Raw genomic sequence first — 16418 nt, forward strand, 5'->3', positions numbered from 1 at the left:
CTTGAAACAGTATCTATGAGTTTCCTTCCATGAAAGATGAAGAGCTTGACTACCTTCTCTATGTTGTTGCCCATTTTATTTTAATCTGTCGTTTGTCTACTTTAACTGTACATGCAGCATACTCAGCCATTTTTATGTGATTTACAGCATTTACATTCTGTTCTGAAACTCTAGAAAAACTCCTCTGTGTTTTGCTCATAGACTGAAAAATCAGTTAATGGTGTTTTACAAACACTATGGACTTTGGAAACATTTTAAACTGTAAAACCAGGTAATCCGACTAAAACCAATGAAAGAAATGTAACGGTCCTCATTCAAATGTACAGGTGTAGTGATGCAGAAATTACAAGTGAAAAAGTCAAAAGGGTTTTCTTTTCAAAAATGCCATCAGCTGTTCAAAATCTACGTAGTACTTCGTATCAAGAATATACCATGAATGACTCTGCTATGGCTTTCTGTTCTTCTTTGATAACAAGTTCTCTTCTTTTCTTTGTTTTTGTTAAAAGAGAATGGGTTTTCATCTTATCCTTAAGATCATCCAGCTTCTTGAAATGATTATGTCATTTGAGATTTGTTTCAAAACAAGCCGGTCTGAGGGTAGGGCAAGTGGGGATAAAATGAAACAAACTGGTCCTGTGCTGACGATCGTGAAGGTGGGTGATGGATGCACGGTGGCATCTTACACTGTCCTCTCTACTTCTGTGTGTTCAAAAAGCCCCACAATAAAGTTGCTGTTTTTTCCCAAATGAGCACATTCAGCTTCTTAAATAAGTTATTCTTCCTACCTACGTTCTCTGCTAACTTGGAGAGGGTGGGGGGGCGGTCAGAAGGCAGACTGGAGAACCACCTCTGCTGCAAACTGAATTGTGGCTTCCGCTGCTCTGGGTCATCTACCCCGCTGTGTGCCTTCCAGATCTCTGCAGAATCTTTGACCTGCTGACACCCCAGTCTTGTTCTCAGTATTTTTATGAACTTCATGAACGTTCATGCTGCTCTACATCAACTCACATGCCCCAACACTTAGTCTACTACCTTGAACGAACAGCCCTGCGTCCATTTTTTAAACTTCCAAATGCAGAGCACTGGGGGAGAAGACATGCTCTTTACCAAGTAGCCCTGCGTATAAACGTGTTTCCTCTCGTGGTGCCTCTCTTAGAGGCCTCACTTTATTTAATGTCAGCTTCCTAAACATCTGAACGTTCTTAGGATTCTGAAGAACCAGGCCAAGTGTCCCGACATTACCACCAAACCACACATACTTCCTGTCTTTGCAAACCCCCAGAGTAGAGCAATCAACTTGTGAATACATAACAAAAAGGTATAGGACCAAACTGCCCAGTAGACATTCCAAGAATAATATACAGAGGAAAAACCCTCATTTACACTTTCCAGGGAATGAAGGTAAAGTAACTTTAGGTATAAGAAATGAATCTCCTAACTTGGAGATACAAACTGTTTTACTGTTGGGAAATTTACATATGGCTTAAAATAAAGAGCATACCTTCCCCTGGATTTGTCCACAAGATTTTCTGGAGAGACCCTTGCACCTGGTCTTTGATGGTGAAGAGACTGAGACTGGGATTCTGGGCTGTAGCGGTTTGATGTTTTAGTCCTCACGGGTGTAGACACCAAAGCAGACGGTGAATTTTGGAATGTAGAAGTGGGAGGCTGCTGGGGAGGCTGTGAGGGAACTTGATTTCTAGCAAAATCTTGCGTGATAATTTGCTGTGCATGAGAGAAGAAGGAATTAGAGCCACTGAGTACTTTCAAAAAAGTGTAGCGTGAAAAACCTAGACAACTTTTTTGTGATTCTACGTGAAATGTGCCTCCTACATGATCTTTCTTAAGAACAAACAAACAAACTAGTAAGAAGAGTGAGAAACTTACACAGATGTGATCAGCAAGTGTGATGAGTCGGTGTGTCCTGGGCACCTGCCCCACCCCCTCGGCCTGTGAAGACGGGGGCGGTGGCGGCTGCGGGGAGGGCGACTCCGGCTGCGGCCGATAGTGGTGCAGCGGTCCTTCGTACTGCCTGCAGGCTTCGTCTAACGGGGACAGACAGATGTCTTACTCCAGGGAGGCCCGCCTTTCACTCACGAGCAAAGATTAAACATAACGCAGAGAAACACATGGAAGGGAATTCATATCTTAATTTTGAAAAAAAAATATTTATTCACTGAGAGAAATCAGAAGACTAGCAAACAAAACTAGTATCAACTATTATCATTAAAACATACACAAAAAAGTCATCAATAATGGCTTAAAAACGGTTTTCCATTAGAGCAGTTTTAAAAGTTTTACATGTTTCTAGACTCATACAAGATTACTCTCAAACAAAACGAGCTATTTCTTAACGTGCTCTGGACAGGCAAGGAGAAGGAAGTGTGAAAACACGCAAAGACCCACTTTCTGCCTGGCTCGCCTTCACGACCTCCGGCTGGTAGGCCTGCAGCCTCTCGGGGGGCGGCGCGGGGGAGCTGGCAGGGCTTATCACCTCAATGGCATCGCCAGGTGTTTCATACCGGTGAGAAGATACTTGAAGAAAAGAAAAGAATCTATTTTAAAACTAATCCTATGAAAAGTCTTGGAAGTCGAAGCTCTTCAAACCTATTTGCAAATTTTCGGTTTTTACTCTGAGAAATGTTCAGTGACACCTCAGGTCAATGGAAAACAAACAAAAAAACAACGAGGTCAATGCATGGTGTCAAAGGTCAGTAGGCGCTTCCTCGGACTCCTAATCCTGGCAGGGTACGGAGTTTCCTGAAAGTCTGTGGGCTCTAAGACCTTTAGGTGAGGCAGAACAGAAACAGAGCTTGACGTTCTCCTGGGGGCTGGAAAAGAAAATCACCAGGAAACTCATCAGAAGGGATTAAACCAACGAGAGAGTAGATGTCAACAGTCCACTGTTTCCAGTCGTTTCCATTCTGTGGGACAGTCAGCTCTTCTTTACCAGGACGACTTTAAAGCTGTAGATTAAGTAACATCACATAATGATTTTCTCAAATTACTCCCATTTTTTAGCACCACGTTACACTGTGAAGATAAACAAATGGTAGGGAATGTCTGCAGGGAAGCAAAGTCACTCCGTTGTGTTAACAGAAAGGGAGGATGCACATGCCAGGGAAAGGCCCTTCTACGATGTGGTTCCCAAGGAAACTGAGGGTCTATGCAGTTAGGGGTCCAGGTACTTTTCTCAGTCCTGCCATGGCCTGAGAGCCGAGAACGGGGGTGTCGGGGGGCTGTGACCTCCTGCTCAGGAACCTTCTGACTCGCGAGTGCTGTGTGCACCTTTGGGTGCACTGAAGCACCTGAGGAAACGGACAGAGGCCCAAAGGGTGTATGACCCTGGCCAGATCAGCAAGCGTGGTCAGGCGATGATGGGTCCTGGACACAGGCAGAAGGTGGGAATGAACTCTGCTACTAGACCACCACCCACTCCTCCAACCTCATCTCAACAGCCCTCTCCTGCCCCCCACCAGGCCACGGAAGCTGCAGTAACCTGGGTCTAGTACACTCAGGACAGAAACCTGGTAACTGGGGTGGAAATTATCTTTGGAGAACTAAAATAAGTCACTATATTCAAAGTAACTGATACTACTTTGCAGTGGGTATTCATCACTGTTCATGTGCCAGCATCCTCCTCATCTGCTCCCCACATCCAACGCACAGTCACGGGAGGCCTGGCACTACTCTGGGAGCACACTGTTCTTGATGCCTGAAGAGGGGGCGGGGAGGCTCTGGAGAGGAAAAACTGGAGGGCACGCTGGTAACTGTGAAGAGCCTGTGGGCTTCACGCAAGGAACTGACTCAGTGATGAAAAGATATACACACTCAGAAAAGCAGCCAGCCTCTCTGCTCTCAGACACTCTGTGACGCAAACTGAAAAGAAGCGTTGTCGGGTGGTTAGCGAGCGCTCGACAGGCCCCAGGTTGGGTCACCAGATGTGTGCTGGCGACCTCCCTCTGAAAGGCCTGGGCCTAGAACTAGGGATCTTCCACACTCTCTGCACGGGTAATACCTATCGGGCTGATTGCCATAGTCCAGGCTAAAGGATGTCTTTCATTTACACAACAGGCTACCAAGCTGCCCCCACTTGTCTCCAAAAACCTCAGCAATGGGGTATTTACCCAAATAGGTTACGACTAGGCGCGGAACTCACTAAACTAAACAGAATGATGCGTTGCATGCTGGTGCATGGGGCCCCACAGGTCGTTGTCTCCGACTCTACTCAGTTCATGACTGGAAATGAGAGATTACTACGTATGGTTAAAGTACTTCAGTATTAATAGATACTCGTTTAAATACCGGCCTGTTCCTTCAGGAATTCTATATAGAATTTAGGCTGTAGTTAAAAATAAATTTAAAGTAACTTTTCTAGCATTTTACTGTAGATTTGTGAATTTTTACACTTAACAGGGTAGATATCAAAGTGACTAACCAGACTTGGTCAAAATCCAACTTGCAAGAAATGCCAATTACCAATAATAATAATTACCAACAAGGTGGTCTCGCTTTTTAAAAAATCTGTATCTTAGAAAAAGAATACTAGAGGCTTCGGGGTATCGGCGTAAATACTGAACCACATCCTAGGAAACGTTTCTTGAGGAGTGAGGCCTTGGTAGCGCCGCGCTTGATGACACATCCATCACCTTCCAGAGCCTGAAGATGTCAGCGAGCTCCGCCTCTATCTCCCTTCCAACCTTATCTCCACAAAGGGCATGGCTTCTCATGGAAAACACCTTGACAGGTACACTTAAGACACTCTGATATTTAAAGAGTCGTAACAGCAGAAGAGACACTTTGCACCCCTAACCCACAAAACCTTTCCATTACATTTACTACCAAGATTAGAATTTCTTTACACCGTATGGTTCTGCTTTCCCTAAAGAATCAAGTAATTCCGTACTCAGTACCACAGTGCGAGGTCGGGTTGAGATACATACAGCTACCGGAAGAGTCTGAACTCTGGGAGCCACGTTCCCTTGCATCCTTGTCCGAGGCAATTTGCCGGGTGATGATCACGTCTATGAAGTTAGCTGCGGTAATGGTAGTCTTCCCTCGGGTCCTTAGCTCTTCCTCATATCTGGATTTTGGAGGAGGCCCTTTCTCTTTCCCAGCCTCAGAGTAAACTACTGCAGAATGAGGCTGGGGCTTGCCACTCGGCAGGGCTGAAGAAGTGTACAGACACTGACCGGCTCTCTTCTCCGCCTCCAGGCTTTTCTGCTCTAGCTGCTGCTCACTAACTGCTGCTGACCTGCTCCTCAAATTTTCTTCTAACCTGGCAGCTTCGTGCTTACTCTCTTTTGTTTTGGACACGTCCATCTGGGGAGCAGACGCTGCAGCGTCCACAAGAGCAGCCAGGGCGTCCGCAGCAGTATTGTAACGGGAGGCCGGCAGGCCCTGGCTGATGGAAGGGCCCCCAGCGGGCAGCGGCCTGAAAATAAAACCAAACCAGAAGTCTGTGAAGGGGAGACTCTCCCGGTGGGGGGGGGGCAGGGGGGTGGGGGAAGGAGGGAGAGGGGTGTGTGTGTGTGGGGGGGGGGGGGTGTGTGCTGGGGGACAAGAACTAGGAACTGGTCCGTCAGGCCCCAGGCAGACGCCCCTCTGACAAGCCTGATCACGTGCCTGTGAGGCCACAGCTGGGTGGGTGTGTGGGTGTGTGGGTGTGTGTGTGTGTGTGTGTGTGTGTGTGTGGTGGGGCAGGCGTGGGGAGACGGACAGACTGCAAGAAACACAGTAGGAGGAAACGTCACTCTCCTTAAACTACTGCAGTCACAGATTTAAAGGCGTGTGTGCAGAAGACGGGGAGTTTTGGTCCAAATGTACACAGAGACCTACATGATCCGTAGCTGTGCGCTCGGGTCCAGAGGTGTGATCACGCTGGTTCCGTTGGTTCCCTGGAAAACGCTGGGTCTCTGCTGCAGCAGGGTCTCCTGAGCTCTGACTGAAGGAGACGGTGAGCGAACGTAGCCGTGGCTGCTGGGCCGGCCGGGCTGCTCTGAGCCTGCAGGGCAAAGGGACAAAGAAACAAGCCATAAGGAAGAGGCTGGACGGCATCACTGGGGGATTGTTGCCTTCCTAATATTCCTACATAGGAGAAAGGAAAACAGGGAAGAAACTTGCTACCCTGCTTTCTGGCCTTTCTAGAAGTAAATTCTACAAGGGTTTTCCAATAAAGATGCAATAAAACCACACCAGTAACTTGAAACACAATCATCAGCTACCATTTACTGTCATTTCCATTTTGGTGACAAGTTTCTATCTTGAATCCAAAGAGAAATAAAAATAACACCAATAATGAAGCACTAATACAAATCAGGTAAGTTCGTTTCTCAGATTTTTCCTCAAACTCTGGCGTGTTTCTCATTTCCAAAATCAAGTTTGTAACAACTATCTAAGTCTCATAATGCAAATAATGCACATCCGCTGCAGCAGGGCCTGAGACTGCCCACCCACCCGCAGCTCTGCGGCTCCCTCCACTTGGCCGAGGCTCTTCCACAGCAAAGCTCCTTCACTCACAGGGTCTCAGGTTCCCCCTCTTCACCCTCTCCCCCACCTCCTGGGGTTCTCGGCCTCACCCTGACTTTCCCACTTGAGCCAGCAGCTCTAGCAAACACCCCTGTCTTCACTTCGGAGCAGGCGCCTAGCACAGCCTTCTGAGCAATTTTCTCCCTTCTGACCTCACACGGGTACTGAGTGCCCTGCAGGGCACATTCCTAGAAATGGGGTTACTATTTCCGTTTTTACATCTCTGAAGAAGCTATCCCTATTTACAATGCCATTGACAATGTGTAAGAATCAGTGTTTCTTCACACACCTCAACACAGGATATTTATCGACCTTTCAAATGTCTGATGGAGAAAAATGGTACTTTACTGACTTAAATATGCATGTTATTCATCAGTGGGATCACAAGCAATTTTAAGATACAGTTCCTAAAAAAATTATGTATGAGTTCTACTTGGCTTTCTTTAATTAAATCAATTCCCGTGGTTTCTATACAATCAACATATAATCAATATTATGGTGCTACCTCATGATTCATTAAAGCATCTCCTATGGTCGGACACTTAGTGATTCTTTGAATTCTATACAGACAACAGGTCACATCTAAACATACTGAGGCTTTGCAACCACTGACTTGTTTGAGGTGGATCCCCAGGAATGGTATGAGGGAAGTCAGAGGTGACCGCTGGCCTTGGGCCCTCCTCAATCCAGGGGGTCTGTCGGCTGTGGCCACGGGAATGTGACACCCTCTGGTTCTGCACCAACCTCTCAGGCGGGCCTCTGGCCCCCTCTGCCTCCACCTCCAGCAGCCCTCCCAGAAACATCTCGGGACAGACCTGCTCCTCCGTGCACACCTGCCCCCCTGATATCTTGTTCAAGCCAGACTCTCCATTCTCAGTCACCATCTCCGTGCTCTGTCTGTTCTCCTAAGTACTGATCTGAGTATCTGACAACATGGACATGATCAATGGTTTGATTTCACAGAATATAAAATGACAACTATGCCATGGATAAGAACACATCTTCCAAAGACACGTCAGATTAGCTACGGCCAAAACAATCACTATCACTTTGCTTTCACTAATCCTGCTCTATCTGAAGTGCAGACCAATCTTGTTTCTCACCTCTTCCTCACCCCCCATTATCCAGTTATTGTGAAGTCCTTTCGATTCACCTTAACAACATTCATCCAAGCACCTCCTTCCTGGCCATTCCCAGTGTCAACCTATCTCAGGAGACACAGGGACGACACACATGGTCTCACTGTCCTCCTGGCACCAGCCCACACCCACCTCCCGGGTTCTAACCCATCACAAGCTGTTCCCATGCAAAGGCCCCTCTGATCACGCCACCTGCCTCCTGCACTGGACCGTAATTCACACCGTCACACAGCCTTCTAACCATGCTGTCCACTCTTCCTTCACCGCCAGCTCCACAACACACCCGTCTTCACTGGTCTCCTGTGAGCCTTCGTCCGGGCGACTTTCGGCTTCAGTGAGCCCTGTGCCCAGTCTCTGCAGGCCCAACTGCTAGGGCCGAATGCACATGACACCGTCATCGTGGACACTCCACGTCCTCTGCACCACTCCAGCCCGCCCAGCACCTCCACTTAAGTGCCATCACCGCCTTCTGCCTGATAATTCTTGGTTGCCAGGTCGCGCCGGCGCCCCTGCTGCACGAGCACGGGCCCCCCGCCCACCTGGCCGCAGGTAGAGGTCCGAGGAGGCGGCGGCGAGGCGCTCCCGCTCCTTCTCCCGCTCCCGCTCTCTTTCAGCGTTTGCCGCAGCAGCGAGGTGTGTTGAGTGTCCTGGAAAACACACAAACCTGCAACTTGAGGACAACACGTCAACGCACAGGTGCGTCAAACAAGTTTTACATTCTCAAGTGACTGAGAGATTTTCAGAAATTTCCAAAGCTGAGCTGTACGAAGTGTGTTTTATTAAGAATCTCGGGTGACTTCGGAGCATAACACAAGCTCCCAAGAACTCTCCCGAGTATCTAGGGACAGACGGCGCAGAGGAACGATAACTAATATTAAATGGAAAATGCAGACCAAATGCAGGAAAAGGACCCCAAACACCTCCAAGGGCTCTGCTGCCAGCACATGAGCACGCTGCTCACACCAGCAAGGGGTGAGCGCAGACCCACCTGGGGACATGGACGCAGAGTTGTACGGCCGGGGAGGGAAGGTGACCTGTGTTCCAGGAATGTAAGTGATTCTGTCCATGGGGGGAGTGCTTGTTCCCCCTGGATGAGGCACTAAAATTGCTGGGGGCATATTGGTCAGGTCAATGATTCCTGTTCAAAAGAAATACAACAAAATTATGTTTTATTTGTTATTCTAAAGATACAGAACTATACCTGGCTTTTTAATTTTGTTTATCTCTAAAACCCAATGATAATTTGCATACAGTAAGACCATCTCCATCTAGAGAAGAATATGAAGTACTGCACCCCACACCAGCACCCAAAGATGTAGACAGAGGAAAGAGGGAGGGAGACTGGTGAGACCATGGCTTCAAACCCCAAGCACACTAGTCTGGTTTCAATATCTCAGTGTTGCCAAAACAGCCCATCTCGATGGATCACTTTGTTTGCCTTCCTGGGTTAATGGCTATGGAGAGAAGGAACGGCCTTTTCTTTCTTTCCATCATCCACCCACCAAGCATTTATCAGAGTGCCTAGGAGACCCTGGGCGCACATGCTCGACTCTGCAAAGGCACACACACCCCTGGTTGCTGGGTACGGAAGACCCAGCTGCTGCTCCCGGGGGGACAGCCCTCTGGCCACGTCCGGGCGCAGGCCCACTTGCATCTGCTGTGAGGTGATGTAGTCGTTGAGGATCGTCTGCCGCGTGTTCTCCATCGCATAGAGCTGATACTGACTGGGGTAACCTGGAGTCGGTGACAGCTGTCTCTGGAACAGGTAAGCAGCAGCTGCTGAGGGAGAGAAGAGAGACAGGCATTTAGTTTAGTCTGGGTAGAACTCATTTGCCAAACATCACCCACAGAAAAAATAAGGAAAAAAACCATCTGTTGAGCTATGTGCACAATCAACTTCTAGCTGTCATGGGGCTGGGGGTCGGGGGAACACAGGATTTTGGTGGATTCCTTTTAGACCTTGACATATCAGCCACGTGACTATAAATATTCTAATATCAGACGTAATGGAAAGGGGGAAGACAGACTAGACAAAACAAGAGTATTAACCTTTTTACCACTAGAACAGTAGCTAAAAAAAATTCTCCAGTAGTTTCATTTTCAATCTTTGATGTGGAACTTTTTAAGATTTTTCACCTGAAGTCTCCAAAAGCTGTGTTTGAAAATAAAATTATTTTTTATAGTACCGATCATCTAATACAACTAAATGGAAGTATGTGTGAAAACTTTGTAACAGAGAGTATCTTTACTTTTCTGGGGGTAAGAATGATTAGTCTACAAGCATTTAATTAGTGTGTCTATTTAAAGCAGAGATTAGCCAGCAAAGGGCCAGGTGGTCAGCATTTGAGGCTCTGTGGACCATTCCGTCGTACCAACTCAGCTCTGCCATTACAGTGCGAGAGCAGCCGGACAAAATGTAGACAGACAGGTGTGGCTGTGTTCTCCTAACACATCATGTGCACAAACAGGCAGCAGCAGGATCTGGCCCGAGGCTGTCTGACCCTAGGTTAGGGCGTGACACAGATGCTAGGAAGCCGGAGGCGTGGTAATGAGCAGAGCACACAAGGAACTTAGTGCTGTATGCCAACTCTACCCCAATAAAGCTGGAAGAAATAAAAGAAGACAATGCCTCCACCCTCAAAACACTGGTCATCCAGCTCAAGCTCAACAATGGCTCAACAATGGCAAGCAAGTGAAACTGCTATGAAATAAAGGACTATGATAAACACTAAATGAAAGGAGCAACACTTGCTTCTGTCTGAGAGCTTGAAGAACTATCATATATACACACACATATATATTTTTTCCCTAGAAGAACAAACGACAAGCTTTCGGGAGTGTCTGCGTCCCCTTCCTCTAGAACTCCCAGCTGAATCTGTCAGCTGACTGTGTGAGTGGGAACTTCTGCCTCGGTTCTGGAGACGGGCCCTGAAGAACCAGGTGTGGGCTCCTCTGAAACTGAACGTTCTCAAGCGACAACGTGATGGTACTGACATCACGACAGCCCAGCAAAGACTCCGCACCAACCTGCTGATGGGACACCTTTCCCTCTGCAGAGTCCACTGCCCGGGGCCCCCAGCATCACCATGCCCAGGGCAGGCTGCTCTCTAGAAAACCTACAGGCTTCTATACTGACCAAAGCCATGTTTACTCAAAGTCAGTGGTGTCTGTTCAAAAGTTCCTTCCAGCTACTGCTACTTGCTACTGTAATTGTGCAACTTAATGAAAAAAATCTGTAAATCTATGAGAGAAGAACAAAAAAAGTGGTTTCTCCAGAAACTAAGTTGACTGCTTTGAAAAGACTCAATATAGAAGCTGAATTAGGTATGGACTAGATAATTTTAAAAGACTGGAAAAAAATCTAGAAGGATTCTGTATTTAGATTGCTTTGAAGTGTCTTTAAATTCTAACTTCACTTAAAATACCAAACCTGGGGCTTCCCTGGTGGCACAGGGTTGAGAGTCTGCCTGCCAATGCAGGGGACACGAGTTCGAGCCCTGGTCTGGGAAGATCCCACCATGCCGCGGAGCAACTAGGCCCGTGAGCCACAACTACCTGAGCCTGCGTGTCTAGAGCTTGTGCTCCGCAACAAGAGAGGCCGTAACAGTGAGAGGCCCGCGCACCGCGATAAAGAGTGGCCCCCGCTCGCCGCAACTAGAGAAAGCCCTCGCACAGAAACGGAGACCCAACACAGCCAAAAATAAATAAATAAATAAATAAAAATTAAAAACGAAAGAAAAAACAAAAAAAACCTGGAGGTGTAGCATTTACACAAGGAAGACAGTGGTGAGGTTTAATCAGTAGCCCCTGACCTGAGATCAGAACACTGGTGAATGCATGTCTCTGTTGTAAATTGAAACATATAACGTATGCATGTGTCATTTAAAAACAGTTCTTCACATTAACCCACTTTTCCAATCAGCTTAACCAAATGCCATCAGACAAGAGAGCTTTCCACACACCTAGTATTTTTAGTTCTTTAAGGGGTGCTGGTAATATTTTGTGTCTTGATCTGAGAGCTGGTTACATGGGGTGTATAGTCTGTGGAAATTCACTGAACTATATACACTAATGACACATGCAACTGTCTGCGGACTGTACCTTAATAAACAGAAAGTCTAGAAAGGCACATAGGTATGTTATTTCTTTGCTTTCAGTTATTACTACACACGGTGCTTACCAGGATCCAGAGCCCGGTGAAACGGCATGGCTGGGTCCAGATGTGTGGGCAGGTGGCTCCGGTAAACCTCCCCTGGGGCACCGGCCCTGTGGTGCGGTTCAAAAGGGCTGTGGCTCACTGCAGGGTCTACCCCAGGAACTGGAGACTTTGCCGTGATGCTTTCTCTCTGGGTAGGGGTCAGTGTCGATTTCCTTTCATGACTGGTAGACTTGCTAGAAGAAATCGTAACTGCAAGAAAAAAAAAAGGGGGCCAACACCACAAATTCTTAAGCAAACTTGTTAATGTTTATTTCTCAACCACTCAAATACAGACCATATTTGTACAGTACTTTGATCTTCTCTTCCCACTAAACATGTAACAGTAATCTTACAGAACATGCAAATGTGAAGAACTGGCAGGCACCTCTGTGATTTGGAGACTTCCCCCTTTTGGATCACAGCCCGGGTTTACCGCCTAATGTTAAGACTGAAAACAACGTTCAACACTCCTCTTTAAACCCCACTATACACTGTTTCGTTGTCTCCGCAACCTGATATTCTGATTTCTCTGGATCCTGCGTGCACCAAACCTCAGCTTACTCTCTGCCTGCGTTGCCAGCCCCTGCTAGGCTACACTGTGTTTCCTCGCTCTGTGCGTCCACAGAGACTTTCTTACCCGCATCGGTCTCCTCCCTGCCCCAGCTGCTCCTTTTCTACATGACGGTATCCAGAGAGGCTTGATCGTCCCATCAGTGCTACCAGCCACCACCCTCTATCGTTTTAATGATTGTGGTAAAACACACGGAACATAAAATTGACAATTCTAGCCATCACAAAGGGTACACTTCAGTGACAGTAATACACACACGATGTTGTGCAACCGTCAGCACCACCTAATCCTTCAGATTTTGATAATATCAACTTTGCTATGATCACACAAACCTGCCTGTGAAAACCAAGAAATCAAGCTGGTTTAGTACATCCCCTCACACCCCAACTTGCTCTAACTTGCAGAGCCTTTCCCTCTGGAGGGCACTTCTCCTCTTTCGTAACTAGAGCCAACAAGGTTTGGGTTCGCTCCACGCCCCCGGACAGGCACTCTCCTCTCCTCCTCCCTCCATGCCGCCCCTCCCACCGCCCACATCCTTCACGCCCACAGCCTCGCAGAGTGCAGCCCAGGGCCCTGCACATAAGCCCAGCGATAAATGAGTACCGCAGTCCAGTCAAAAATGCTAAGTGAAAGCATGTTTAAGGGCCTTGGATTGCTTCAGGGACGACCTGGTAAAAACCATGCCTCTCCGCTCGCTGATCTACCTGCCAGCAGCATAAACCCCAAGGAGATGTGGGGTCGTGGCGCTAAAAGCAGTACCAACTGTAACAATAGTGCACAGTAACTGAGTCCTTCCTACACACGAGGCACTATTCTTTCCAAGTCCTTTAAACCTATCACCTCATTTTATCTTCAGAACAATCCAATGAGGTAATAAGCCTTAGTATTACACCACCAATTCACAGATGAGGAAACTAAGGCACAGAAAACCCGAGGAACGGGTCCAAGTTAGTACAGCAAGGAGAACCCTGATTCAACCCTAAGCAGCCTGGCTCCACAGCTTAAATGTTCAACCCCACAGCAGGCGGCACCCAGGAGCCAGCAGTCCAGACTGACTACCAGAAAACCTCACGGGTTAGCTGAAAATCTACTCTAAGCATTACTTACTTGAGCATTTCTGGACTCCATCATACTCTGCATTTAGTTAAAACATTAGGCATTTTACCTACAATTATGCCTATTTTAATCTGGCAGCCAGCCTTCCAGAGCCCTAGCATCAAGCACAACTGACAGCGCTTTCGACCACCTGGAGCCACACTGGGATGTGTGCTGCTGGCGGAGGTGGACAGCACAACACAAACGATCAGACAAGGACACGAGAGGAACACACCGTCGGGAGCTCTGCTCATCATGGGCGAGCCTCTGGACGCAGTGCTGGCGTAACTCCCCGGCGTCCGCCGTGCGCTGGTGTCCTCGTAAATCCCCGGGCTCAGCTGTGCTTTGGGAGCTTCGTGAAGCGTTGACCTGAGAACCGAGGGGCCAGAGCTTACCACCGACGTGTGCCGGGAACGCACAGGCTCGCCTGCTTTCACGTCCTCGTATTTCCCCCGTTCGACCGCTTTTATGCTCTCTGGCCTAATTTCCAGTGGAGGCAGCCCACGGGGCAGTCTGCTAGGCCCCGCGACCAAGGACTTGACGTTGTGCTTGATGGCGGATTGGCCTGAACTGCTGTCAGACTTGACGGGTGTGCCCTACAGGGAAAGAGACAGGCGTCACAAGCAGCCACAGCTCAGCCGCTTCTCCACCGCAGGCCACGTCGGGCTCGCAGCAACGACGGCTGCTGTCTGTGTGGGTCTCCATCACAGGTCCACTGAGCTGGAGCTGCACACTCTCCCACCAGAACAACAAAAGGGTAAAGCAGACACAAACCTTCATGTTTCCTTCCAAGAGACCTGACACTTATAATGCTTATAAGAACTACTGATAATCATTAGGTCGCACTGCAGTCTGAAGAGGAATGGCTACCTGGGAGATGGAGCCCTCGACCATGGGCCTCGTGCTCTGCACCACTTCTGGGGTTTTCTGGCTTTCCTGAGTTAAAACATCTTGCCGTGGGATCTCATGGATGGAGCGCCCCATCTCTTTGATGGTGGTGATGCCATCGTAAGGTTTTCCTTTGGTAATGGCACCTTCAAACGCTCGTATGGGCGGACTCTCCCTTTTAATCTGTTTGGGGTACTTAAGGCCATCTTCAAAACTTTCAGTTGTCGCTCTTGGTGTGCCTTCAAAAAAGGATTCAAGAAACATGCTTATTAAATTAATGCCATTTAATTATACACTTAAAAACTGTTAAAATGGTAAATTTTGTTGCACAGAATTTACCGCAATATAAAAAAATGAATGCCTTGCCATCTTGCAGTTTCTAATCAATTTTTGGTTTACAAAAGATCCTTAAATAAATACTCATCGGCCATTCTTTTTTTTTGGGGGGCAGTGTTGTTCAAGATTTAATACATCACTCATCACAATCACAGAACTGTTCTTACATAATGAAGGTGTCTCTATATTCAAAGAGTAGGCAACTATCACCTTCCAATACACTATGTAACTCAGAGAAGAAGAGTTATAATCAGGATTTAAATATCTAATATTTCAAAAGGGAAGATATCTTGAAAAACATATCTTTTTCAGATATCACACACTGCACATTAATTTCAAACTACTTTGCCAGTGAGGCAGTAATGAATAAAAGTAAATGAGCAAAATGTTTACCCTGCATTATGGAACCAGACAGCACAGTCCTTTCTTTGAGGTCAGAGTGAGGGCTACCCCTGGGTAATGCTCGGCAGATGAGCCCTTTCAAAACAAGGAGGCAATTCCGGAGTTAGACACAACACGGATGTCAGTTCACGCACACTGTTCTTAGAGGGTGTACTGTTGATAAAAGCTCCATGGAGAAAGGGGTACCATTTTAGATTTGCAAACTATTCAGAAGAATATCATGGAAAAAATAACAAAAGTTGGAAGTACCCAACATGACATCACCCGTTTCTTTTTAAACATTTTCCCAAATAGAAAATGGCCACAGAAGACATCTATTATAAGTCAAAAAGTAAAGAACAACACTTTCAAAGCTAAATCTAAACACCCAGTGCTTTTTGATCGAGGTGAGAGAAAATATAGGGGGATTGGAAATCAATGTTTAGCTCTGAAATATACCTGTGAGAAGGGGAAAACATGAAAGATGGATACCTTAAAAAAAGGTAAAATATAGTAAATGAAACATGCAAATCAAAATGAAAGAGATGTAAATAACCTCCTAAGAAGTTTCATGTTACATTGCCAACAAATCTGAATCAAGGAAAGAAAAGGAAAGTGTTTTTTTGTTTGTTTGTTTGTTTTTTACTACAGAGAAAATCCAGCTCTTAGAAAATTTCACAGGCCTTCAAGATTGAGGAGTCCTTACCCTGTTTTTAGTATTTTATCTAGATTAAAATAAAATAATTGGGCTTCCCTGGTGGCACAGTGGTTGAGAATCTGCCTGCTAATGCAGGGGACACGGGTTCGAGCCCTGGTCTGGGCAGATCCCACATGCCGCGGAGCAACTAGGCCCGTGAGCCACAACTACTGAGCCTGCGTGTCTGGAGTCTGTGCTCCGCAACAAGAGAGGCTGAGACAGTGAGAGGCCCGCGCACCGCGATGAAGACTGGCCCCCGCTTGCCACAACTAGAGAAAGCCCTTGCACAGAAACAAAGACCCAACACAGCCAAAAATAAAAATAAATAAATGTGGGGTTTAAAGAAAAAAAATTATAGGAAGGCTCATGGCATTAAAAAAATAAAAATAAAATAATTGAGGCAGGTTAAGATTTAAGGAAAGTGAGCCATTAACAAAACAAAACCATAGCTATCATTTGATGAATGCACATCACATGCTCAGCACAAGACCGCACACCTGTCTCTAATCCTCACCCAACGGTAGGTACAATCCCTTAATTTACAGAGCTAGAAACAGACAGAGAAATTCACCAGGGAAGAGTGAA

At 46.9% G+C, this 16418-nt stretch overlaps 1 protein-coding gene across 1 annotated transcript in view; it reads right to left on the reverse strand.

Moving 5' to 3' along the window:
- NCOR1 (nuclear receptor corepressor 1) overlaps positions 1-16418 on the reverse strand; it is a 163875-nt gene that overhangs the window by 11967 nt on the left and 135490 nt on the right. The window contains exons 29-40 of the mRNA XM_024127921.3: positions 15149-15232; positions 14402-14658; positions 13767-14127; positions 11848-12075; positions 9237-9446; positions 8656-8805; positions 8207-8314; positions 5839-6004; positions 4944-5434; positions 2407-2535; positions 1888-2045; positions 1502-1725 (exon numbers count right to left, since the gene is read on the reverse strand). Coding sequence (XP_023983689.1) covers positions 1502-1725; positions 1888-2045; positions 2407-2535; positions 4944-5434; positions 5839-6004; positions 8207-8314; positions 8656-8805; positions 9237-9446; positions 11848-12075; positions 13767-14127; positions 14402-14658; positions 15149-15232 — 2566 coding nt within the window. The remainder of the gene's footprint in view (positions 1-1501; positions 1726-1887; positions 2046-2406; positions 2536-4943; positions 5435-5838; positions 6005-8206; positions 8315-8655; positions 8806-9236; positions 9447-11847; positions 12076-13766; positions 14128-14401; positions 14659-15148; positions 15233-16418) is intronic.

This window comes from Physeter macrocephalus, chromosome 14 (genome assembly GCF_002837175.3).
Source record: "Physeter macrocephalus isolate SW-GA chromosome 14, ASM283717v5, whole genome shotgun sequence".
Classification (NCBI taxonomy): domain Eukaryota; kingdom Metazoa; phylum Chordata; class Mammalia; order Artiodactyla; family Physeteridae; genus Physeter; species Physeter macrocephalus.